Source organism: Cyprinus carpio, chromosome A23 (genome assembly GCF_018340385.1).
Source record: "Cyprinus carpio isolate SPL01 chromosome A23, ASM1834038v1, whole genome shotgun sequence".
Classification (NCBI taxonomy): Eukaryota; Metazoa; Chordata; class Actinopteri; order Cypriniformes; family Cyprinidae; genus Cyprinus; species Cyprinus carpio.
The window spans coordinates 12,810,482-12,837,136 of record NC_056594.1 but is presented as its reverse complement, the minus strand read 5'-3'; the positions used below and the strand labels follow the sequence as shown (position 1 = coordinate 12,837,136).

General features: G+C 35.9%; 1 protein-coding gene across 1 annotated transcript; it reads right to left on the bottom strand.

Moving 5' to 3' along the window:
- Positions 1-928: 928 nt before the first annotated feature.
- On the bottom strand, positions 929-26,514 carry LOC109104287 (receptor tyrosine-protein kinase erbB-3-like). Its single transcript, XM_042713221.1, has 29 exons — positions 25,952-26,514; positions 18,160-18,311; positions 17,899-18,079; positions 16,880-17,005; positions 16,539-16,601; positions 16,270-16,388; positions 15,987-16,128; positions 14,132-14,245; positions 13,877-13,994; positions 13,516-13,589; positions 13,307-13,397; positions 12,121-12,129; positions 11,580-11,776; positions 11,315-11,447; positions 11,145-11,238; positions 9,921-10,066; positions 9,732-9,794; positions 9,482-9,623; positions 8,046-8,165; positions 7,858-7,956; positions 7,592-7,777; positions 7,344-7,499; positions 6,739-6,814; positions 6,518-6,664; positions 5,189-5,286; positions 4,919-5,101; positions 4,457-4,522; positions 2,128-2,374; positions 929-2,038 (listed from the first exon to the last, which is right to left on the bottom strand). The coding sequence occupies exons 1-29, from the start codon at positions 26,028-26,030 to the stop codon at positions 1,293-1,295; spliced, it is 4,167 nt and encodes a 1,388-aa protein (XP_042569155.1). The 5' UTR covers positions 26,031-26,514; the 3' UTR covers positions 929-1,292.
- Between the last annotated feature and the right edge of the window lie 141 nt (positions 26,515-26,655).

Sequence of the window (26,655 nt, the reverse complement as noted above, 5' to 3'; positions counted from 1 at the left end):
CCAAAAACAGCTCATGACTCCTCTCCTCATCAGGTTACACTGGCTACCAGTTCGCATCAAATCAAGGTATGATGCTTGCCTACAAGACGACCACTGGCACGGCGCCAACATACCTAAACTCACTAGTTCAGTCTTATGCGGCCCTCCAGAAGTTTGCGCTCTGCAAGTGAACGACGTCTTGTGGTGCCATCCCAAAGAGGTTCAAAATCACTCTCACGGGCTTTTTCCTGGACTGCTCCCAGCTGGTGGAATTCTCCCGACTCAATTCGAACAGCTGAGTCTTGACTCATTTTTAAAAAACATCTAAAGACTCATCTTTTTTGCCTGCACTTAACCAACTAATACTAGTACTTACCTTTTCTTTTTTTGTCTATCATATTCAAAAAAAAAAAAAAAAAAAAAAAAAAACCCTGGCTACGTGTTCTGTATTAGACTAACTGAGACTTGTCATAGCACTTGTATACCATTGTTGTTCTCTCGTTGATCTGATTGTTTCTACTGTTCTCATCTGTAAGTCGCTTTGGATAAAAGCGTCTGCTAAATGATTAAATGTAAATGTAAATGTAATATTAACATTATAGTAGCCTTATCAATAAATTTTCACAACTGTCATTTACACCACCAAATATTTTCAAACACATATTATTATTCGCCTTTAAATTGCTTTTAAACAGCCATTAAAACGCTTCTGTTTTCGTAAATATATATATATATATATATATATATATATATATATATATATATATATATATATAGATACATACATACATTATATATATATATATATATATATTATATATTTTTTTTTTTTTTACACTTTTGATTAAAATATTTTTTCAATATAATGTCCTACTCTAGTTTGACAAAACATTGGTGACAGCTAAATATTTTCACATAATAATAACAATTATGTATGGGAGACAATAAACTTGAAAGATTGCTTTTACTGATAGAGAAAAATCAATGTACAATAAGTATTTGTTTTTTTTTTCCAAAAAGGCTTGTTCCTCATTGAGTACACAAAGATAATCGTCTTAAAAAACAAACATAAATCTATACAAAACCACAGGAGTTAAACAAACAATTGGAGGTAGGCCAATCTTCAACAAGACAAGTGATTTTATACTTTAATAAAGTACAATATTTTGTTGACACATTAGCATAAATTTATATGTTCAAATACTGAACACATGGTAGATATACGTCCTTAGAAACTCGTTGGGTTTAGCAGTCCATTCTGTTTTCACCTCTGATCCATCACATTGTTTATGATAGTCAGCTGAAGTCAATAATCATGTGCAAACGGCATCCTGCTTGTGGAACAGTCTGCTGTGCCAGTAGTCCGGGTTGTCAAATGAAGTGTTTTGCGCCTCCACTCCAGCACACACTTTTATGTAGGATCTGAGACCAGTCTTTTGTGGCTCCTCTCCCACAACAGGTCTTCCCTTTACCGGAAAGTTCTGATAATCAGCCTGATCTCTGTCCTCAGAGTCAGTTATCCCAGATGCCTCCATGTCCACATATTCACTGCGCCGTGTAGTAAGATCAGAATCCTCATTCTCCTTAGGCCTATGTCTTGCACTTACATTTTGGTAAATCGCTTCTCTGCCGTCACTCTCCACCTCTTCTGGACTGCTCGCGGGACTGTTTCGCTGATGTATGTCTGTACGTATGTCCATGTATTCATACTCAACCACCACTTCTTGTGGTGGCTCTTCCTCTACAGGGCTGCTCTCTGACTGGTTCTCATCAGTACATATTACTGTTCCAACCAGACCGTAATCACAAGCAGCAGCAGCAGACTCTACGCTTTCTCCTTCAGACGGACTAGCGCCCTTATCTGAATGTTCGGTTTGTGTTGAGTCAGCAGGGGTGGATGGGCTGCTCAGTGCTGATGAACCATCAGTGCTGTCTGTGGGTGAAGTAGAAAGCTGAGGGGGCTGTTTGTTCATTAGCTCATACTCTTGTATTTCTGTTTTCGGTGGCGGGATGTTCTGTTTTCTGGATGTCCTTCCATAAGGAACAGTGCTTCTGGAAGCTAAACGAGAAGATATGTCTGATAAAAATGCCATGCATTTGAGTCTCACTAATGACTAAACATAAACTGCAAGTGCAGTATTGGTTTACCTTTCTCTGCGGGCAACACATATCCATAATGGTCCTCGTCTACACCCTCCAGACCAGGGGAAAACGGGTCTGAGGCCACAGACACGCCGTTGGACATGTAGGCACTGTCCATACGGCTGCGACCTCTGCGCAGACTACCTGTTTGAGATATAAGTCCAGCCATTTCAATGTCCACCATGGTCCCCCTACCCTCTGAGCACTCTGACTCTGTCCTCACTGAACCCATCTTCCTCCTCTGGGCTCTCATCTGTGTGGGAACAATACAAAGAGATCACTTCACATTCTGTCTTCTAATGTGACCTAATGATGTGGATTTCAAACAAGGGTCCATACAAAAAAAAAAAATAAGAAGAATATATATTTTTTTTTTTGAGGACTGTCACAGTTAACTGTCAAAAAAGATCTAATATTACACTTTAATACCAATGTTTCTCAAAATTTAAATCATATTTCTTAATATTTTCCCATAGTAACATAATATAAGTAATAAAAAGCCTATTAATTAATGTTACTTTCCCTTGCACAGTATAAATGAGTCTTTAAGCATTAAAATATATACAGGTCCTTCTCAAAAAATTAGCATATGGTGATAAAAGTTCATTATTTTCCATAATGTAATGATAAAAAATTAAACTTTCATATATTTTTAGATTCATTGCACACCAACTGAAATATTTCAGGTCTTTTATTGTTTTAATACTGATGATTTTGGCATACAGCTCATGAAAACCCAAAATTCCTATCTCAAAAAATTAGCATATCATGAAAAGGTTCTCTAAACAAGCTATTAACCTAATCATCTGAATCAACTAATTAACTCTAAACACCTGCAAAAGATTCCTGAGGCTTTTAAAAACTCCCAGCCTGGTTCATTACTCAAAACCGCAATCATGGGTAAGACTGCCGACCTGACTGCTGTCCAGAAGGCCATCATTGACACCCTCAAGCGAGAGGGTAAGACCCAGAAAGAAATTTCTGAACGAATAGGCTGTTCCCAGAGTGCTGTATCAAGGCACCTCAGTGGGAAGTCTGTGGGAAGGAAAAAGTGTGGCAAAAAACGGAGAATGAGGTAGTGAGCAGACCACCGGACCCTGAGGAAGATTGTGGAGAAGGACCGATTCCAGACCTTGGGGGACCTGCGGAAGCAGTGGACTGAGTCTGGAGTAGAAACATCCAGAGCCACCGTGCACAGGCGTGTGCTTTTGAACCAGAAACAGCGGCAGAAGCGCCTGACCTGGGCTACAGAGAAGCAGCACTGGACTGTTGCTCAGTGGTCCAAAGTACTTTTTTTCGGATGAAAGCAAATTTTGCATGTCATTCGGAAATCAAGGTGCCAGAGTCTGGAGGAAGACTGGGGAGAAGGAAATGCCAAAATGCCTGAAGTCCAGTGTCAAGTACCCACAGTCAGTGATGGTCTGGGGTGCCATGTCAGCTGCTGGTGTTGGTCCACTGTGTTTTTATCAAGGGCAGGGTCAATGCAGCTAGCTATCAGGAGATTTTGGAGCACTTCATGCTTCCATCTGCTGAAAAGCTTTATGGAGATGAAGATTTCGTTTTTTCAGCACGACCTGGCACCTGCTCACAGTGCCAAAACCACTGGTAAATGGTTTACTGACTATGGTATTACTGTGCTCAATTGGCCTGCCAACTCTCCTGACCTGAACCCCATAGAGAATCTGTGGGATATTGTGAAGAGAAAGTTGAGAGACGCAAGACCCAACACTCTGGATGAGCTTAAGGCCGCTATCGAAGCATTCTGGGCCTCCCATAACACCTCAGCAGTGCCACAGGCTGATTGCCTCCATGCCACGCCGCATTGAAGCAGTCATTTCTGCAAAAGGATTCCCGACCAAGTATTGAGTGCATAACTGAACATAATTATTTGAAGGTTGACTTTTTTTTGTATTAAAAACACTTTTCTTTTATTGGTCGGATGAAATATGCTAATTTTTTGAGATAGGAATTTTGGGTTTTCATGAGCTGTATGCCAAAATCATCAGTATTAAAACAATAAAAGACCTGAAATATTTCAGTTGGTGTGCAATGAATCTAAAATATATGAAAGTTTAATTTTTATCATTACATTATGGAAAATAATGAACTTTTTCACAATATGCAAATTTTTTGAGAAGGACCTGTAACTGACTATAGATTTTATGAAAAGGGTTTCTCGCAAGAGGATTATATATGAGGGTCCTTGGCACCAAAAAGTCTGTAACCCCCTGATTCAATGCATGTTTATATTGTGACATACTAAAAAAGTTTATTTGAGCTGAAAGCCTTAAGTTATATATAGCTGTAGTCAAGTCAACATGATATGAAAGCTGACCTGTCTAGGGTCGTCCCCTGGGGTCATGGGGAGATAGCCTATCAGTGTTGTGTGTTCTGTGGTGCCCTGAAAAGAGAGAGAAAAAATGACTTCAATTAAATGCTGTTCTATTTAACTTTTTAGTCACCAAAGAATCCTGAAAAAAAAAATCTGCATATTAGAACGATTTCTGAAGGATCATGTGACACTGAAGCCTGGAATAATGACGCTGAAAATTCCGCTTTGTATCACAGTAATAAATAAAATTTTAAAATATATTAAAAATAGAAAAGATGTAATAATATTTCACAGTATTACTGATTTTACTGTATTTTTTACTGCATCGAATCAATTCAGCCTTGGTGAGCATAAGAGACTTATTTTAAAAACATTAAAAAAAAATCTTACTGATTCCAAACTTAGTGTAAACGGTAGTGTATACATGAAAGAAATGTTTGTTGAAGTGTATTGCAGACATCTCACCTTGTAGGAGGTCATGCGGAGGCGAGAATGACTTCTAGTTGGTGACAGCTGGAGGGGAGGAGTAGCAAACCCATCCTGCAATACCTCATCATCATCATCATCATCCTCCAAGTTTGCCTCTAAATGAGAGCCTTTAACATATCGTTGGTGGCTTTCATCTGCACCAGTGCAACTCTGAGGAGGCTACATTATGACACAGAAATCAATGTTAAAAGCAATCACAAACCTGCTTGCTAGTGAACATTTTCAAACAAAATCTTGATTTCTTACTTTCACCACAAGGTATCGTGGTGGATCCCTGGCCATTCTCGTAAATTCACTGGCGAGCTCTTTAAATGTAGGCCTTACATTCTCATCAATCATCCAGCCTGAGGATAGAGGGGTTAAAAATAAGGACGCATGATATCAGGGCCGGATCTAGACATTTGGATGCCCCCCACCCCCAGTAAAGAGCACTTGAAACAAATGACTATTTTTACATTACTATTTTTAATGTTTTTGAAAGAGGCCTGCTCATCAAGTCTGGATTTATTTAACCAAAAACACAGTAATATTGTAAAATATTATTACAATTCAAAATAATGGTTTTCTGTTTTACTATACTTTAAACTATAATCTATTCCTGTGATTACAAAGCTGAATTTTCAGCATCATTACTTCAGTCTTCAGTGTCACATGATCCTTCAGAAATCATTCTAATATGCTGATTTATTATCAATGTTAGAAACTGTTGTGCTGCTTAATATTTATTTTATAGCCTGTGATACTTTTTCAGGATTTTTTATTGATTAAAAAAGTTATTTAAAAATGTAAAAAATAGAAATCTTTTATAACAATATCATTTTTTTTATTATAACTTCAATTTAACATATCCTTGCTGAATATTACAGTTTTTTTCAGTATTTTTGATCAAATAAATGCAGACTTGATGAGCAAAGAGACTTCTTTCAAAAACATTAAAAACAGTAATGTGTCCAAACTTTTGACCAGTACTATAGGTACATATTAATCAAACTTTATCTAAGGTAATCTCTTTTTTGTTTGTTTAGGATGTTATTACAGCCGTGATATTATTATTATTATTATTATTATTATTATTATTATTATTATTATTATTATTATTATTATTATTATTATTATTTATAATACATTATAATTAATTTATTCATAGTTCCTGAATACCACTTCAATAAACATAATTGCTTTTTTAATTTTTGTCTGAAAAAATAAAAAAATTATATATATATATATCATATTTATTTTCAAAGCTTTCAATGTACTCTCATTAAAAGAATAACTTTAATAATGTTTATTAGTTCTAACAAAACATTTTTTTTGCTCAAAACTAATCCAAAATTACAAATAATTTGCCTATAATTTCTGCACAGGAGAGACTTGGTCTTGTTTCAAAACAAAAGGAAATATAAATCTGTATCGACATTGGCTTTCGAGCAAAATTATTTGAAAAATATCATCATATTGGAAAATCTTATATTGTGCATCCCTAGTTAAAAATGTGTTTATAAAAATGTTCAGTGCTTTTATAAAGATTTATAAAATCATTAAATGTTTCCCAAATGTGTCAAGCATCTGCCTTACACTTGACCATGACCATGTAGACGTCTATGGTGCAGATTTGTGGTTGAGCCAGTCGCTCTCCTTTCTCCAACAGACCTGGAACATCATGAGGATGCATGGATGCATATGGCTCGGCTCCATATGACATCATCTCCCATACAGTCACCCCTGGAATAAATAAGAAGAACTTCAAACTACTAAACTAAATCAAACACTTGATATTCAACTGCACTGAGACTCACCGTAGCTCCACACATCACTCTGATGAGTGTATCTTCTGAAGAGGATGCTCTCTAATGCCATCCATTTTATTGGCATCTGAAAAACAGACCATCTTTAAACATCTTTAAACATCATTAACAGATGATGCTTTTTAATTACACTTATTTCTCATAAAAATAACTTTTTAACATAATATATATATATATATATATATATATATATATATATATATATATATATACATATATATATATACGGTTTCCCCAAAAATATTTATAAAAAAAAAAAAAAAAAAAGAGGAGAACGGTTTTCAACATTGATAATAATAAGATATAAGCATTTTAGAATGATTTTTGAAGGATCATGTGACACTGAAGACTGGAATAAAGGCTGCTGAAAATTCAGCTTTGCCATCAAAAATTGCATTTTAAAAAATATATAAAATTTTTAAAAAGTAAAAAAATTGTATAAATTATAATAATGTTACAGTATTACTATTTTACTGTTTTTAAATACATAAATGCAGCCTTGGTGAGCCTAAAGGACTCAACAAAAAATATTGTACCAACCCCAAACCCAACAGTAGTGTATATATCTTATTTCAGAAGTTTAATCTGTAAATTACCTTATGTTCACTGTACACATATTTCTTATCATCTGGATACAGCAGGTCTACCACCCCAAAGTCTGAGATCTGTACTATGTATTCACTCTTGAGTAGCACGTTGCGTGCAGCGAGGTTCCTGTGGGCTATGCAGTGCTCCTCAAGATAATACATTCCCTAAAGATACATACAGATACAGATGTTGTGTATAAACATTATGTACCAATACGTTTTGTGTTACATACTATTTCTCATCTCAGTCATCTCACCTTTGCGATCTGCACACACCAGTTGAGCAGACGCTGAGGATCCAGACTGTCTTTGTGTTGGCGAAGGTGTTGCAGCAGGGATCCGTGAGGACTGAGCTGGGTGACCAGCTGCAGACTCGTCCCCAGACAGATCCCAAGGTGACGCACTATATACGGGTGATCCAGGCTTCCCATTGCAAGCATGTGCTGCAGACAGGTGAAAAATCACTCTGAAGGTGTGAAGCAACGTATGCATGAGTGTACATTATTGCAAGCTAATGTCTCACATCAGTAATCTCTGTGAAGCTCTGCCGGCCACTGCGGTCTTGGATGGTCTTTATAGCCACAGGGATTTTTACAGAGTCTCCTTCAGGAATCCAAAAGCCCTGAGAATAAAATCACAGTTCAGAAAACAAGTTACTCAGTTCAAGATTGAATTGAGCAAAGGCAAAGTTAATGTGTGAGTCATTCCAACCTTATTCACAGTGCCAAAGACTCCATAGCCCAGAAGTTTGCACTTTCGCAGCTCTTGTGGTTTTAGGATGCGAGCGTGCACTTTTGTCCCCTTCTCTCCTGGATCCAGCGGCTCCATGCTCTGTGTGGAAACAGGAGGAAATTTGCATCATATAATATAGATAACCAATGAAGTACAGTGGCTATCAACAGTTTTTGGAAACTATGGCAGTTAAAAATGTCTGATTATCACAAATACATTATGGAGGCAATGTTTACTCAGTTAGTTACTCAGTATTAATACAATACTATATTAATTCTGTATCACTAGACAAGCTTTGCTACTGTTTATGTACAAATGTTTGGGGCCTTTAAGGTTTGTTTTTGATATTTTTCGAAATAAATCTCTTATGCTCAGCAAAGCTGCATTTATTTGATTAAAAATACAATACAAACAGTAATATTGTGGAATATTTTCTATTTTAATATATTTTTAATAAAATGTATTCCTTTGATGGCAAAGCAAAATTTTCAGCAGCCAGTCAGTCCAGTCTTTAGTGTCACATGATCCTTCAGAAATCATTCTGATATGCTGACTTGTTGTACAAGAAACATTTCTTTTTATGATCAATGTTGAAAACAGTTGTGCTGCTTAATATTTAATAATATAAGACATTTTCTTTTTAAGGCAATTGCTTTTTACTCCTTTACTATTACTTTACAGTCACTTTTGATCAATTTAATATGTCCTTAATAAACGTAATGGTACACTTTACATTAAATTCTAATTTTTAACACTGATTAATGTATTAACAAACAAGCTCTAACAATGAACAATGCATTTTTACATTTATTAGTTTTTATTTTTATTTGTTATTTATTAATTTTTTTTAATGTTTATTTTTTTGTTTGTTTATGTTAATTTTTGTTATGTGGAAGTTATCTAATGTAACAAATATTTAATATGATTAATAAATGCTATGTATTAATAATTTTTAGTTCCTGTTTACTAATGTGGTTAACTAAAGTTAACAAATGAAACCTTTTTGTAAAATGTTACAAAAGCATGAATTCATTTTTTTAAAAGTCTTACTTACCTATTATATTTAACCCCGGTTTCACAGACAAGGCTTAAACTTAGTCCTAGACTAAAATGTAAATCTGAGCTGTTTCAACTGAAAGAAACTTGCACTGACTGATCTTAAAACATGTCAGTGCCTTTGTTTTGTCTTAAGATGCACACCAGTAATGCTTTTTTCTAAGGCATGTTTGTAAAAATTACTTAAATGTCCTAATTGAACTATGGCCTAATCCTGGTTTAGGCTAAACCCTGTCTATGAAACCGGCCCATTGATTGTAAAGATAAATCACTGTATTTTAAAAATGCATGGAGCCTTATTTTTACTTTCATGTAGGTTAAGTGAAGAGCATTGTATTTAAGCGGACAAAATGGCTCACCTCACCACTCTCCAGGTACCTTCTTAGTGCTCTTTTGCGGCGGATGGCCAGGCCTCTGTGATACAGCATACCAAGCACAAACAGTGCCAGGAGCACGAGGATACCAGCAAACACAGCAACCGCTATACCTGCGATCTGAGAACTATTAGGAAGGTGTTTGGTTAAGGAAAACATAATTCATATTTACATCCGAGTTACATCTGACAAGGTATGTACTGTCTAATTGTAACCAGAAGAGGGCACTACTAACCTGTTCACAAGTCTGTCAACCTCTATACAGTTTGTGAGTGCAGGGCCTGTGCATCTGGTGAAGGAACAAAATAACCACCAGTGAATATCTGGTGAAGGAACAAAATAATCTAGGATTAATGATCAGTTGGAATTGACATCTGTTTTGACACTTTAGTTTCGTTTTAGTGTGTTTTAATTTATTTTTGTTTTGAGGTGACAGGGCTTACAATGACCTTCTGCATTTGGATATTTAAAAATGGTCTGACCCTTTTCCCCGTTCACTCCATTAGGACAAGTAGAAACGCAGTGAGGGCCATCCATCAGTTTCGAACATGCTACACACTGATCAGCACCCTGATGCACAAAAAAAGAAAAAAGACAAACTTATATAAGTTATTTATTAGTAGAACAAATATTCCGGTCACTAAGCATCTGCGCTAAGACAAACAGTTTGCATGAATTTCTTTTATTAAATCACTGTTAAAAGTGATGTATTGCACAATGAACAGTTCTGAAGCAAAGAGCCTGCAAAGCCTGTCTGGCAGGTTACTGTAATCAAGCGAACATGCAGACATTACACAGAGAGTGAGTGGGTTGGATTTTTTTTTACCGTGAAATAGTTTTGTTCACATCATAATTATAACAACCTCTAGCACTCTCATACACAGTAAGAAAGATGTGAGAGGTTGATTAAAAATGTGTCAAATAGGCACTGGTAAAAACAAAGACTTGGACATCATAAAGTTTAAGAAAACATGCCACATGAACAGCAGATCTAAGCCGGGAAAAATCTGAGCTATTTTCCTCTAAGTGGGGTAAAATCTAACTAATATATACTACAAAAGCTAGGGTATGGCTTGTGCATAGGAACAGAAACTTGTATATGACCTTTCAAGTTTTTAAAAGAGTTGCTTCATGCCTAAAACGGATTTACTGACTGATACATAAAATCTATAAAGATGGAAGAGGGAGAAAGCTATGGGGCCCCAAATGTTATAAAATGACTTGAGAATCACAATTTAATTTAATTTAATTTAATTTAATTTAATTTAATTTAATTTAATTTAATTTAATATATTTAATTTAATTTAACTTTATTTAATTTTTTTTTTAATTTGTTTTAATTTAATTTAATTTAATTTAATTTAATTTAATTTAATATTTAATTTAATTTAATTTAATTTAATTTATTTAATTTAATTTAATTTAATTTAATTTAATTTAACTTAATTTAATTTAAATATTTAATTTAAATATTTATTTAATTTAATTTAATTTAATTTAATTTAATATGTATATTATTTGTTATTGAAATAAAAATATTTTCTTTTGGTTTTATTTAAATGAAAGAAAATAACAATGATAAAGACAATAAAATGGGCCCCGTGGACAAAATTAAAGAATGAAAAGGCTAAGTAAAAGTGTTGCATACTTTTCCTTGGCATGTTTGTTTCCCATTTTTGGGTAAACACTCAGGGTGACAAGCAAGGCACTCTCCGTTCGGTGCTGCAAACTCCCGTGGCTCTCTGTGGACACACAGAGTCCTTCAGACACTGACCCAACTTTCAATAAACTTATAGTAAATCTACAAAACACACTGACCCAGAGTAGAGGTTGCAGTGGGATACACAGGTGCCACGCCGACTGTGGTTTCTGCACGACAAACACTGCTCAGGCCCCGGGCCCCAACATCCTGCTACTGAGCACAGTGGGTCGCACACATGGCCCTCTTCCTCTGTTTACATGAACACAGACATGCAAAGCAAAATATTGTTTGTGTACAAGTTAATGATGGACGACAAAATAATAACATACATATGTGAAACAAGTAGTATGCATTCTCCTGTTAGGGGGAAACTTAATTTACCACACTTAATCTGGGGTTTGTTGTCCTTGATGTCATTATCGCGGTTACCGGTGACGATCTGGCTCCAGTCAATGGTGTGATGGTAACACAGGTTTTTATTTTGAGTGATGTACACACTGCCATCGCTGATCTCATGCAAGGAATGCAGTCCCAGAGACGTGAGGGAGGAAATCTTCATCACCAACAAAGAGAAGGGCCTAATGGAAAGGATGAAATGAATGACAAATTGGAGCACATAAGAGAGAATGAACAAAGGAAGGGACAGATCCACAGTGATTTCCCTTGAGAACTTAAATATAAGCACCCGTGACAGATCATAAAACGTAAGCAGATGAACCACTCATGACCCTGAATATTTGCTCATACATGCCCCTCTTATCCTTAACGGAAACATTTCCAACCCATCAGGAATACTGTCGACATTACTCGGAACCCACAGCAGGAAAAAGACAATGTTTGTGCATGTGATTGAGAGAGAGAGAGCAGTACAGAAATACAGGTTTTCAGACAGTTAGTTTTGCAGGTTGCAGGGAGTACATACCTCTTGGGGCTGCGGGACAGACATAAGCACATGTGGAGAATGAGGGGAGTAACATATGAACACAAAAAAACAACAGCAATGGTGAGACGCACAAACAATGTTAAACACTGCAAGATTAAAAAGCATTAAAACACTGGAGAGACAAACACATTAAAGATTAAATAAACATGGGATGTAACTGGGATATGACACACAAAATAATGACTGATGTCCTGCATATGCACACACACACACAGGGTCCAAATTTACAGTGACAACTGATGAATGAAAAATTCTATATCATTTTGTCTAAACAAATAGATATACAATAAAATACTAAAAACTAAAATCAATCTTTTTAAATGCTTCAAGTAAATGTAGGCATCAATATTATAATTTACATTATGAAAAATGGACATTTATTTTGAGAATTATTTACTTTTTGAAACTCATTTATTTTGAGAAAGTTTTACTTCTGAGAGCATTTGATGGCTGTAAAATGAATGTAAACAATTAGATATTCAATATTGTCTGATCTATACATTGCTGTTTAAAAGTTTGGGATCAGATTTTTTAATTTTTTTAAATAAATTAATACTTTTAGTCATCAAGGATGCATTAAACTGATCAAAAAACTGATCATGTGACAGTAAAGACATAATGTTTCTAGATTTACAAGAATTCTATTTCAAATAAATTCCAGTCTTTTGAACTTTTAAACAAAAAAAAATTAAGCCGTTTTCAACAGTGCTGACCACAAGAAATGTTTCTTGAGCACCAAATCAACATATTAAAATGATTTCTGAAGGACCATGTAACACTGAAGACTGGAGTAAGGATGCTGAAAATTCAGCTTTGCCATCACATGAATGAATTACATTTTATTTAATATAAGCATAATATAAATATATTTCACAATACTACTGTTTTTACTGTTTTTTTTTTAAATCAAATATGCAGTCTTGGTGAGCATTAGACACTTCTTTCAATTACATTTGAAAAATCTGACCCCGAACGTTGCATGATTCTGTTTTAAAGTAAAAAAAGCACATCTTTTTGGAATAACAATACTGCAGTATATACATTTTCATGGCCAGTAAAAAATGTTCATAAAAATGTGTGTGTGCATGTGTGGCAAAAAGTTAATATTGGATGCTGCGAACATACTGTATATAAAGCACATACTCCTACACACTCTCAGTCTTACTTGTGTAGAGATCTTCCCTGAATGGTAGTGAGACTGGAGAAAACAGACAGATCGCTGAGTTCATCGGGCCAAGACTGAATGTTCAAAATTCCTACAAATCACACACACACCGCTGAGTCACAACGTGACGCAGAATGACGTAACAAAAACTACAGCAACAAGAACATGAACAGAGAGCAATCAGTTTAAGCCTAAAATAATTAGCATACCAGTAATTTCTCTGACAGTGTTAAACACTTTGAGTTTTTCAGGCTCCAGAGGTGGTATGTTAAGATAGACGTCTCTGCAGAATAAGAACAGTGTGGATATTAGCATAAACAATTTCAATAATGGACTCCCTGTGGCTGCTCATCAATCAGCTCTGTTTATTCATCAGTTAATAATATGTGAAATGCTGTTGAAGACAGTGAAAAAACCTAAACTGAAAAATAGCCCGTGAATCACAAGTAAAAGCCTAATTAAAGATTTCAGTGACATTACAAGGTCTGGGATATGGCACTGACTGTTTCTGGCACAGTGTTGTTCAAGTCTGAAAGAGCTTATTAAAGAGTGTTTATGTGTGTGTCTTACCCTTTGATACCTAAGATCAGAAAATGTAGACTTCCTTGGATCTTGGTACAGTTGATAAAGCTGTCTATGTTACTGGAGTCCACTGTCTGTCTATGACTTGCTCCCGTTCCCTCACATACTACACAGAGAAAGAGAAAAAATCTGAGGGACCACATGACACCAAACTAATTGTCTCTTATTCAAGACTCTTAAGCATACACTGCATTCAGCTGCTGTGGTCCAGAAAAGTAAATAATGGTTAGATGGACACTTTACCTTTGGGGCACAGGCCAATGCAAGGTTCACATTGCTTAATGCCATTTTTCTTTTTTTCTTTTTTACCAGGAGGGCAACTGCTCACACATGCACTGCCATCCACAATAAAGTGTCCTGAAAAAAAAAAATACAAGGAAAAGGGCATCCATTCGTCACATCGCACTCTTCATTATGTATCTTAAGAGAGCTATGAGATTCTCTATTATCTTTAATGTGCTTTGTAAACTACCATTTTTACAGTAACATATACAAATACAGTTCTCAAAGAAGAGCCACCTGCCATGAAAGTGTATTTTGCATAATTTCTATTAAAATATCTTTAAAAATACATACATATACATAACATTTCTATAAATAGAAAATATTTAAATTATATATTCTGAAAAAGGAAATGTTTAGTGGTTATTTGTTTTTTTGATTCTGTGACTTTCTGTATATACTTCGGATGGTAAGTGACAGTGATTTGATTTGTTCATGTTGCATAAGTTAGATATAAAAATAATAAATATACTTAAAATTTCCATAAATAAAAATAATTCATATTAAAAACTATATGTATTTTAAAGACTTTTAAAGAATATATATATATGTGTGTGTGTGTATGTATGTATGTATGTATATATATATATATATATATATATATATATATAGAGAGAGAGAGAGAGAGAGAGAGAGAGAGAGAGAGAGAGAGAGAATGGATTCAAAGAGTATCAAATTTCTTATCAAGGCAGTTTATGTCAATCTAATTTGCATCGCTGGGGAATTGGCATACTTGAACATATCCTAAGTTGCTGTAATAGAGCTCTCGCTGACAGTCTCTATCGGTGGCGGCACAATCATGTCCTCAGGATGATAGCAGAAGCCATCAGCAACACTCTTAACATCTGCTGGAGGACAGGACTGAGCAGTAATGCCATTCACATTGTCAAAGAGGGAGCAAGACCATCTAGAGAACATCAAAAGGCAACTGAGCTACTCTTTACTACACAGCACTGGAGGATGGAAGCAGACCTGGGAAAGAAGCTGAGGTTTCCTTCTCGCATCACAGAGACTACTTTGCGGCCTGACATTGTGCTGTGGTCAGATTCACTAAAGAACGTTCCGATGCTTGAGCTCACTGTACCATGGGAAGAGCGGATGGAGGAGGCATTTGAGCAGAAAAGAGAAAAGTATAAGGAACTGAGGAGCAACTGCCAAAGGAAAGGCTGGAAAGCCAAGTGTTGGCCCGTGGAGGTTGTGTGTCGCGGCTTTGCAGGCCAGTCGCTGTGACTTTCTGAATATGCTTTTAATGGAAAGGTAAAGTCCCTTTTCTTTAGTATTCTTTTGGTATCTCTTGATGTTGTTCAAGACTAGCAATCTTACATTGTGGTTAAAAACCATGTATTATGTTGCACCAGTAACCTTTCCTGTGTTTTATTTACGCCAACGCAGATGGTGTTTGGCAAGTGTTAATTCTGGACTCTCCAGCCACAAATTTAATCTAAAAGTACAACACAGTGAGGGGAATGGTGTAGCACCATTCAAATCTGGCATTTATTTAAACTTGTGCCATGTTTACCATGTTGTTCATGGTCTTCCACGGATACGTCAGTGCAGTTCTGATGCACTGTCAATGAGCCACATCATCTAAATCTCTCGCTGAATGCTCCCAGAGTTTATTTACAGTTAATTTACAATAATTAACTAAATTATACATCATTTCCACCAGGTTTCAAACCAGCTATCTTTAAATTACAATCCTAGATCTTTATCCACGAAGCCACCATTTTCCCAGAAACTGGTTATTTATTTTCTGGCTCATGCTTTAGTAAGTCTCTCCTCTGTGGTAATCTGAGTATAATGGCACATAACTCACCGGGACATTTGGGTACGCAGATGGAACCGTACTGATACATGGCTTCAGAGTTGGGCTCCAGCTGAAAGGTCTGTCGGTTATACACCAGAGGCCAAGGGCAGTGAGGGACGCAGGCGTCTGAGTGATTGACATGTCGACAGGCCTGTTGGGAGAGTATCAGATTCAAAACCCTGAGAAAAGTTTGTTATAATGCTTTGTTTTGTTTTCATTATATTCGCCTCTTACAATGGATGTGGCAGATCTTGAGCAATTAGAGTATAATGGCAATGGTGCTAGTACTCACAAAGCAGTCTGTGTCTCTTGGTCCAATGCAGCCTCCTGCACACTCTGTGTGGCAGCACTCATTAGGGTTGGTCCCGAAACAGTGGCCATGACACTGAGGCGCACACACTGTTTTTGTCACTGAAATACACAGACAAATTACCTTAGTATGGTTTTGTATAACAGTAGGATATTTATTATTAATACAAACTGCACAGTATCACACAAGATACACTATAGTTCACAAATTTGGGGTCAGTGAGATTTTTTTTAAAGAAATTAGCTACTCACATTTCTGGCACTGATCTTTATGTGGACCCCAGCAGAACTCTCCACACGCAGAATCACAGGATCCTATGAAACACAGAGAGGTCAGTGATCTAAATAACTGAAATTACAGGGATAGTTCTCCCAAAAATTAACATTTTGTCATCAGTACCAGACCCTCATTTGGTTCTGACCCAGTACTGTCTCATTTTATCTCATTCTTTTGTTAAAAACTATTTTTAAACATTGACATCATTAGCATGTAATCCCATTGGTTCTTGAACATAATATTCAAGTGACTGTTCCTCACAAAAAAAATAAATAAATAAAAAGTAACCACCCAATCAAGGTGTGAATGTACAAACCTCTTCTTCCATTATCCTGGATCTGGATGCGAGCGCCACTGTCTCTGACAATGTCCCGCCAGTTGATCCATGGAGCATAACTGAGATTCCTGTTATGGACAATCTGTACTCCTCCTTCCAAGATCTCTGTGTATACAATCAAGAAAGTCTGATTCATTTAAGGCAGAACAGGTGATGTATAGAAGATGGTGGCACATATACACACAGCGGCTCGGCGCTCTCCAAGTAGCAGCAGTTCGTCACTAGAGGGGGAACAAGCACCTGTTTGTGCTTTTCTAAAGTATTGTCTATTAACTGTACTATACTGAGTGTGAAGAGTTATTTTAAGTTTCAGTTTAGTGTCAAGAGAGAATTAAATAGGGGTTGTTCTAGTTCTTGTAAATGTCTCAGAAGATCTGCAAATAAGTGAGATACTGCTCAGCTAACACAGAAGACATAGTATGTGTCCCTTCTGTGCACCTTTACTAACATCTCAGATGAGTCTGAACAAGTCATCTGATAGAGTTTGAATGATGTGACCTACAAAACACACAGACACACTTCATCCAAGCTCAAGCTCTTTTGAGAAGCTGTCTGTATAGCATTTTTTTTGCAAATGTGCCAGATTCCTAAACACTCCTACACATTTCCTCAAGTCACTGCTGTTAAGTCACACTGTCACATCCTTTTGTTTTGAGAAGGTAGCTTTACAAGACATGGGTCATAAATGCTTTACAGAAAGAAATTATGAGGAAGCATTTATGATCCTAGTGATAAAATCTCTTCCACATTGTAAAAATGATTACTGGATTACAAAATAGTTTTTGAGGGAAAATTGTTTCAAAATAAATCCATCACCAATTTTTTTTGTCCTATCACTATTCACAACCAATGAGTAGCAGGACATTTTGTTTCTGTTTCTGCAGTGGCACGTTGCATGTCAGTTTCATGTTCAGTTTGGACAAATGACTTATTTCTGGACTCAATGTGACATCTGTCACTTTTACATTTTGATTCTTTTAAATCACATTTCATCTCACCTGTGAGGTTGGTGAGGCCCAGATTTTCCAGGCCACTGTGACTATCAAAATTATGGAAGACCGAAAGGGCCCATTCCTTCTCATACAGGCTGCTGCCACGAATCACTCTGAGCTGGTCCAGCGGCAACCTGCTGAACTGGTTCATAGCAATGAGGATGTAGCCTGTGACCTCTCGGATACTCTGAAAGAGAAGCATAACATAAGATTTTTTTTATCTTATGGCCAAATCAACCATTATATATGTATAAAAAATTATCTTACTCCAAGAAAGGAGAAGTCGAGGTCACTCTCCATCTGTGTGATCTCAAGGTTGCCCATGACGATCTCACATCCAGTGTAGCGCTCCTTCAGGTTGTTGTAGTGTTGTACAGGGGTGCCTGTGGAGCTCAGAGCATTCTTGGTGCCCGTGCAAACTGGTGGGGAAAGAAAATAATTAGATCTATCTAATTATGCTTTTTATGATTTTATGAGTTCTTTGATTTTGCTAGGATGAATTAAATCGATCAAAAGTGACAGTAAAGATATTTATAATGTTACAAAATGATTTTGTTTCAAATAAATGTGGTTCTTTTGAACTTTTTATTTATCACAAAATCCTGAAAAAATGTATCACAGTTTCCACAAAAATATTAATCAGCACAACTTTTTTCAGCATTGATAATAATAAGAAATGTTTTTTTTTTTTTTTAAGCAAATCAGCTTATTATGTGATTTCTGAAGTATCATGAGACACTGAAGACTGGAGAAATGGCAGCTGAAAATTCAGCTTTGGCATCACTGTTGAGCATAAGATACTTCTTTCTAAAACATTTAAAATCTTACTGACCACAAAATTTTGATCAGTATATTTATTACAAAGAATAATGTCATTGCAGCCCTTGCCAAGTGATTGTTTCAATCTACTAATGAGGAATAATGAATATTTTGTGTAATTTATGGTGTTTAAATCATACCTGTAAACTCACATTTCGGCCAGGAAAGTTTTGATGGCATTTTCTTTTCATATTGCCTTTGTATAATGTCTGTAATAACAGTGTTTACTCTATGTAAAGGCTATAATTCTGATGCTCCACAAGCGCCACCTTCTGGCAAAGAGTGAATTTGCATAATTACTTATATTTTAAGCAGAACAGTGCTGTAAAAGTTAACTGGCATGTCAACAAGAAAAAAATTCTAAATTGGATATAAATAATTGTCAGGAAGCTAAAAAAAAAAAAAAAAATATCAAGGGTAGGGGGCCTACTGTAATGCTGTAGCACAGGGGCCTCTGGTTATCTTAAGCCCCTGATTACTCTTCATGCATTTTCCATTTACAAACCAAAAGCTGAATTAAATTATGCTGTTGATAGACATATTAAGTAGTAAATAGCCCAGAATACTTCTTTGTGATAACCCATTTATATATATAGGCTGATAATCTTTTGTAAATCACTGATCAGTTGAATTGTCTGTTTGATCATCTATTTGTAAATAGCACAAATATATTAGACTGTTCTTGCAAGATGCAGAAGAAGCACAAATATAGTACACAAATTTAGTCATTTTAAAAGTGGACAGTTCCAAACAAGGAATCCACTCACAGCGCACACAAAGACTTCATGCAGTGGCCACAACACAAGGTCATTTACATAATGAGGGCAAGGTCAGAGGTTGCCAAGAAGATGCAGGTCAGCATGTAGTACAAGACAACTGAAAGTCCCCAAACAGACTTAAAAAGAGATGAACATAATAGTGGGAAACAGCTTCAGACAGAGTTGGAATCTAGGGTTATTGGCCCGAGATGACAGAGAGACATGACAACTGATAGAAAAGTCTCTCTCTCCCTTCACCCCACCCATACAATACATAAGGTCTCCGTGACCCTTAAGCCATAACTCTTGAGTGGACTGCAGTGCATCTGCAGAGAGGCATTACAGAGGATTGTTCATCATGAGCACATTACTTAACTGACAGTCTGTTTATCACTTTTTATACTGTGGCATTTGAGGCTACCCAGCATGCACTGCAACAGTTTTAAAATTCTGGTCTCGTTAGACATGATGATAAACTAATCTTGGCTATGTTCAAGTTATATCAAGAATACTCCAGGTTAAATTCAGTACAGCTTTTGTTTTAGTAAAACTCAACTTCAGTCTGTAAAAAAATGAAGAGAGATTGGAAGTCATCCAGCTAAAGGCCTGTTCACACCAAGAATGATATCTATAAAGATAATTACAACAAAAACTAAATTGGCAGACACTCCAACAGACAATATCGTTCTGTTTATAATTATTTCACACTGCAGTTCTGTCATTTGCAGCTTTAAATATTCAAGCTCTTTAATGTCAGGTGGATTCTGATTCTGCTGTCAAAGTTTTTATCGTTTATCAGCTGGAAAATCAAAAGTGAATTCAGTGATATTGTTCCTCTGACGTTATCGGTACAGATGTGGTGTGGACTTAAACATTGTCATAGAATTAGATTTAGAAGGATTATTAAAACTTTTTAGTAGGGCCGCCCGATATATCGAAATTATGGAAATATCGCAAATGTAAATATCGCAATATGCATATTGCAAGGGTGTGTGATATCTGAATCATTTTAATAATAGGCTACCTAAAGCAAAATGTTGTAAAAGGTCAAAGTTTTAGTTTGACGCATATAGCAGAGAATTGCTTGAAGTTAAAAAGAGTTAAGTGCAATAAGTTGCAGAAAACAACTCTATGCCGTCTCGTCTTGCTGTCTGACTCACACCTAAAGCGCGCGCACACAAGCCGCATCTCGCACAGCATCTCTTCAGTTCTGCCGCACACGTGCAAAGCGCACGCACACACACACAGACGCGTTTCAGACAGCGTGTGAACACCGGGTTGATTTGTCTTCCGCATCTCCTCCTTATGTTTGAACAGACACATACACACAGAATTAAGTCAATAATACCCGTCTCGATGATCATTCTCGTAAACGCAGTCGTTTAGGTGTTAAATGAATGTATACAGCTGAGAAAGAAATCGGATGTGTATCATTATACTGGATCCGTGCAGTCGGATTTAAAGGAATAGCAGCCTATAAATACGTGCTACTATATATATATATATATATATATATATAATATATATATATACATATATATAGATATATAATATATATATATATATATATATATATATATATATATATATATATATATATATTTACAGTGAACACTATACAGTGTTATTTTACACTTAAATTTCTGTACCTGTTAATACTACTGTTTATTAATCTGCTTGTAAATTATGAATTTCATAATTTTTTTCTTTTTACTGACTGTTCAGTTGCATTTAATCGTGTTTGAACTTTCTCAGACTATAGTTTTTGCTGTGGTATATGAAGAAGTACTGTAAACTGTATGGAAAGCAAAGTTACATTGATATAAAATGTAAATAGTGTCATTCTTTTTTTTTTATGTTCACATTGATGTTAAAATGACATTTTCTGATTTGTGACATTATTTTTTATGTTGTGATTTATTTTTTCTGGCTAATGCTAAAACACTGCTGGTCAGAAGTTATAGTGATTATTTTGTGAAATAAATTGGTTATATCATTTTTATTTTTAAATATTTTAAAACATAACTGAAATTGATTTTACACACAAGCAATATTGTATCACGTATCACATTTTTTTAACAAGGTATCACATATCGCATTTTTCTTCAATATTGCACAGCCCTACTTTTTAGTTATAGTTATCATTATAATTATCATCTTTGGTGTGAACAGGCATTAACAGTTTTATGTTATAAGAATGTTTTCCTAACAGTCCCATAACGTTAAATGAAGACAACATTATTTTTGAACATTTGGAAAAGGTTTAAAACATCCAGTTTTTTAATTTTTGAATAACATTTTTATCTTGGTTATACAAATATTCTGAAAAAATGTGAAGTTATTGTTAAGGCATCCGAATTCACAAATTCTGCTGTAAAAATCTTATGTGAGCTACATTTACAGTTGAGCAAGTTTTGCTCTAAAAAGACAAAACAAACTATCCCGAGAAAATGGCATCACATTTTTTTTTTTTTTTAATTTAGATTGATTTGATATCAATTTCTACAGTGTGTTTTCTAAGAATCTGAGTCAAACCTGTCCATCACAACACAGATCACAGAGACCCAATTTCTTAACTCAGTTTTGACAAAATCTGTAGTTACGGCATTTTGCTTTTGTAGAGCACAATTTAGCAAATCAGCCCTTAGGAGGAGCCAGCCACAAATATGTCAATGGGGCGTGAAATTGACTTGGAAAATTCCTTTAAGAACATAGAAGGACTTGAAAATGACATTGTAAAACAAACACAGCAAGTTCTGGCTGGTGAACCTGCATGCGTTCACATTCTATAAACCCATCCATCATAGCCTTGCTATAAAATATTAATTGTGTGCAAAGAACACTCAGGAAGAACAAAAAAATCTTTAAATGGTGGGAGCTGGAAACTGCCTGAGAGCCAAGGGAACCTAGTGTGCATTGCGGGCGTATTTTGCGAGGGGTTGAATGGTATATTCTCGAGGCTGGCAGAATGTAATGCTCAGCTGCATGTCTGGGGCTTAAGGCTGAATCTGGCTATGAGATCTAGAGAGGCATTATTAATGAACAAAGCGCAGTGTTGTCACTTAGTTATAAATGTGTGGCTCTGTTAATGTGTAGTTGTGATTGACAGTGGTTCTGTGTGTGTGTGCAGGGCTGAGATCATACAACCAGACAATAGGATGAGTGTGAGCGTAGTACTCTATCAAGAGGAGGGGGAGTCCGGAGAGGGGGACATAAGGACATAATCTAAAAGTGGCCGCTGTCCTCTACAGGGCTCCATTCTATACGTTATTGCACCCCAAAATGTGTACAACCACACCACTGAGTGACTTTACAACTACAGCAGTCAAACGCACTCGCCTGCCCGTCTGATAGTCACAGGAATGAGCCTGGAGGGGACAAGTTATAGTAGCATGTGTTATGGGAATGCATAAAAATGTGCCGCTTACAGGAAGTGCTGTCACATGGGTTTCTGTTACACATCTGCACTATTCTGCATGCAAATTCTGCATGTTTGTCTTAGATAAAAGAGCAAATTCACAATGGACGCACTTTGTTAATATCTTAAATGATGTTATATCTATAAATATGGCCTTTTATTTCTAGTTTCTGCAATACAAGTTATATATTGGCTCAAGTGGTTTTATCAGTCGAGTTTGAATGTATGTACAATTTTTTGGGACTAAAACTGTGCACAGTTTATAGGGACTATAAGGTGACTTTTGATTGGCAGCAGTTGATTTTGGATATTTATTGACAAATATTAGACATTTAAATGGAAGATTCTCTTTTCTGCATATTCTTAAATTTTAGATGACTTTTGCTATTTTTAAGTGCTATTTTAACCCACATAATGCATTCCAAAAATCTGCATACTGTACAGTTCTTGCATTTCTGGGTCAGGTACATATTTATTACATATGACATATTTACAAAACAAAATTAATATTACTCTAGAAAGTGTTCAAACAAAACATTCATTTTACTTGAAACTTTCAGATAAAAAAAAAAAGATTATTTTTTCATGCTGCAATGGCCCATCAATAGGCGTGCATATTCATGTTTACCAACAAAATTCATTTACAAAAGTGTGTGCAAGATATTGGAAAGGCCAAATAGATGTACTCATAATCTCACAGATGTTAAAAAAAAAAAAAAAAAACTCAAGATGTAAAAAAAGAAAGGGCATAACATCATGATGTGTAAAGCCTAAGTTTATTCATGGGTCTAAACCCTTTTCTTCTCTTTCTCTCTCTCTCCCTCTCTCTTAAATCTAAAAAAAAATGTGCCTTTTGACTTTTTCTTAAAGAGCTGTTTTTAAGACTTTCCACTTCTTTTTTTGGCATTACATTCTTGAGCAGATCTCAAAATCAATAGTTATCCGTGTTTCATACTGTACATTATAATATTGTAATGCATTAATTGTATTAAGCATCACAACATGGATAAAATAATTTCTTAGACAATTTAGTAGAGGTTTTTTAATATTTACCTGCCACAACATTGCATACTTATTGTACTGGCCAGAATTTTAATCAGTGCATCCCTATTATCTATCCAGTATGATGAAATGAAATCTGAGAAACAACATTATACAAAAGGCTATGCAGACATGCACGTGTAAAGGTGTGAACACCCACATGACTATTTTTTAAAGATTTTATATTTGCAGTTATATCAGGTATTGTCTAGATAGCATATGCATATTAATACACACACACACACACACACACACACACACACACACACACACACACACACACACTTATGGAATCCTGTTCATTCACATAAGTAATCTTAAGTCAACAGCACCACAGATAGAGAGCAGAGGCCTCTATGGAACATACAATAGAATCCAGCAGCGCACAATGATTATAGTTCAAAGAGCATTAACAGCTTAAGTCAGGGCGGGGACTGAGCATGTATGACAGGTAGAACAAGAGAAAAAAAAGAAGAAGAAGGGTGAATGGAAGAATCCATGAGGGAAAGCAAAGATAGATTAGTACACACTTGGAGAAAGAAATGAAAGTAGCACTAGTGTCAAACTGAAATAAGAGCCGACGTGAGACAAAAAAGACAACTTCCAGAACACACATCCACACCTATTCACGTCAACTTCTGCATGTACAGACTGATCCGAATCAGAGTCCACTGGCGGTTAGTGGGAAGTATGCATAGTTTCTTTCATTCTTTTTAGTAGGAAATCTGTTAAATGAAGTGATACATTTCACTTTTCAAAACAAAAAGGCTTTGTCTAAACACATCTTATTAATATTTGATATTGCACGATCAAGAGAGCTTTTTTAGGTCAGTGCAGATGTCAACCATTCGAAATCTTCCCAGTCTTCCTTTCACCGGAAGGGATTACATTATTAACTTAGTCCAGTCCTTCCTATCAAACTTCTTGCAAGCTTAAAAGAGGCTGAACTTTGAAGCCATGGTTGTAAAGGAGTTATTAAAGAGCAGTTTATGATATGGCACTATAGTCACACACCTTGTTCTGTTCAGCTCAGTGACGTAATGCGATTGGCGGCAAAAGTAAGAGATTGGGGTTGACCATCACAGGAATCATAGTTCTTAAAGCTAATGTTCTGTGGAAAGAGTTACTGAGGGGAAAAGAGACTTTTGATCTGAAGCTGTTTAAATAGAAGCTGGTTTAATTATTTCAAGAGTGTCAATATATAAAGTCAACATGACTCACAACCATGCAACAGTTTATAGTTGAGGGTAATTTAAAAGAACAAGCATTTCCTATTATTATTACTCAGTACACAAATTCCTACTGTAATACATCCGTTCTCAAATCATTCATACACCCTTGCTAATTTTCACATACAATTAATTTCTGATCACTCTTGAAATAAAAGTTAATGGAAACTTTACTTTGCACAAAGGTACTTTAAAATGGAAAAATGTTCTTTATTATTAAAAATGCAGAAAAAAAAATGTTCACTGAAAGGTGCTTTGGGGAACCCAAAATGCTTCAACTAAACACCTTTTAGGATAATTTATTTTAAAAGCATAGGGTCATGGTCAAAGGCGGCTTGGACTTTAGAAAGTGCTAAAATTCGTGCAAAACATAGGCCTATATGGCACTTCTATTATTTGAGTATTAATGACTACAAAGTGCTTTTAAAAATGCATTTGCCACAGCACAGGACTATTTAAATGAGCAGCAAAAAGGTGATATAAAACGTGTGACCAATCATACCTGCTTTCCTTATACAGATAAATAGTGTAAACATAAACAGTAGAGATTACACTAACTAGTTTATAGGTGGATCAAATCATTCAATTTAAACAGGTGGAAAGGAGCTAAACCCAGGAGGTAATAAGGGACATAAACCATGACAAGGATATCAAATGACCCGTTAATTTTTATACTCACATGATGAATTGTTTATCTAGACAACGACATTTTCTATAGTAATTCGCAAGAGTCTCTTATAACGCAATTTAAAGTTTATACATATAATTAAAACGAGATTAAAACACTTGTATACCTTCTTGTGTTTGTGGAGTTCCTGGCTGAGGTACACAGAGAAACACGAGCGCGCTGAGCGCGAGCACCTGCTGTCTCATCTCGTCTCGTCCTGTCTCGTGAGTGAGTGAAGGATCGTGTAGCGCTCAGACATACCGCGGACACCCAGACATCAAGCGCTCCCCTCTCAAGGAAGACGGACAGCCCGGGGATGATATTTCGGTGGAAAAATTTTATTTATTTATTTTTTGCTAAAATAAAATATCCATGAAAATCTTCTGTAACTTTTCCTCGGCTGCTTTCCCTGTTGAATAATCCCTGTTCCCTGTCAATTAATCCGCGGTGTATGATCAAAAAGTTCCGCTTTACGGTAGCACCTTTCCCATTGGATTTTCCCACTTAGTCAACAGACAATAAAGTACTTATCCAAAACCAGATTAGGAGTGAGAAGGAAAGCTGAAGGTATGACGCAGGCTCACCACTCCCTGAGTGTACACTTATGATGTTCACATTTGGATTGGCCTGATAGAGCGCTGCTATTTACCAATCACTGCAAGAACACTGCGCTTCTCCACCCTTCAGAAATTAGAGCAGCAGCCTGTGACTCACAAATGGGCGATGCTTCGTGAAGTGATGAGCTGTAATTACAAGAGCACCTTTTTGACTACTTGCAATCTTGAGAATAAAAAAAAAAACTTTAGATTATGTTGAAATCATACATTTTGC

What these genes read in the sequence shown, in the direction of transcription:
- LOC109104287 (XM_042713221.1), bottom strand. Translation starts at nt 26,030, where the DNA reads ATGAGACAGCAGGTGCTCGCGCTCAGCGCGCTCGTGTTTCTCTGTGTA. An exon ending in TCGACTTCTCCTTTCTTGGA is followed by an intron (nt 18,080 to 18,159) that starts GTAAGATAATTT and finishes CTTCTCTTTCAG; the next exon opens with AGTATCCGAGAGGTCACAGG. An exon ending in AACAAACATGCCAAGGAAAA is followed by an intron (nt 10,067 to 11,144) that starts GTATGCAACACT and finishes TTTGTGCATCAG; the next exon opens with GGTGCTGATCAGTGTGTAGC.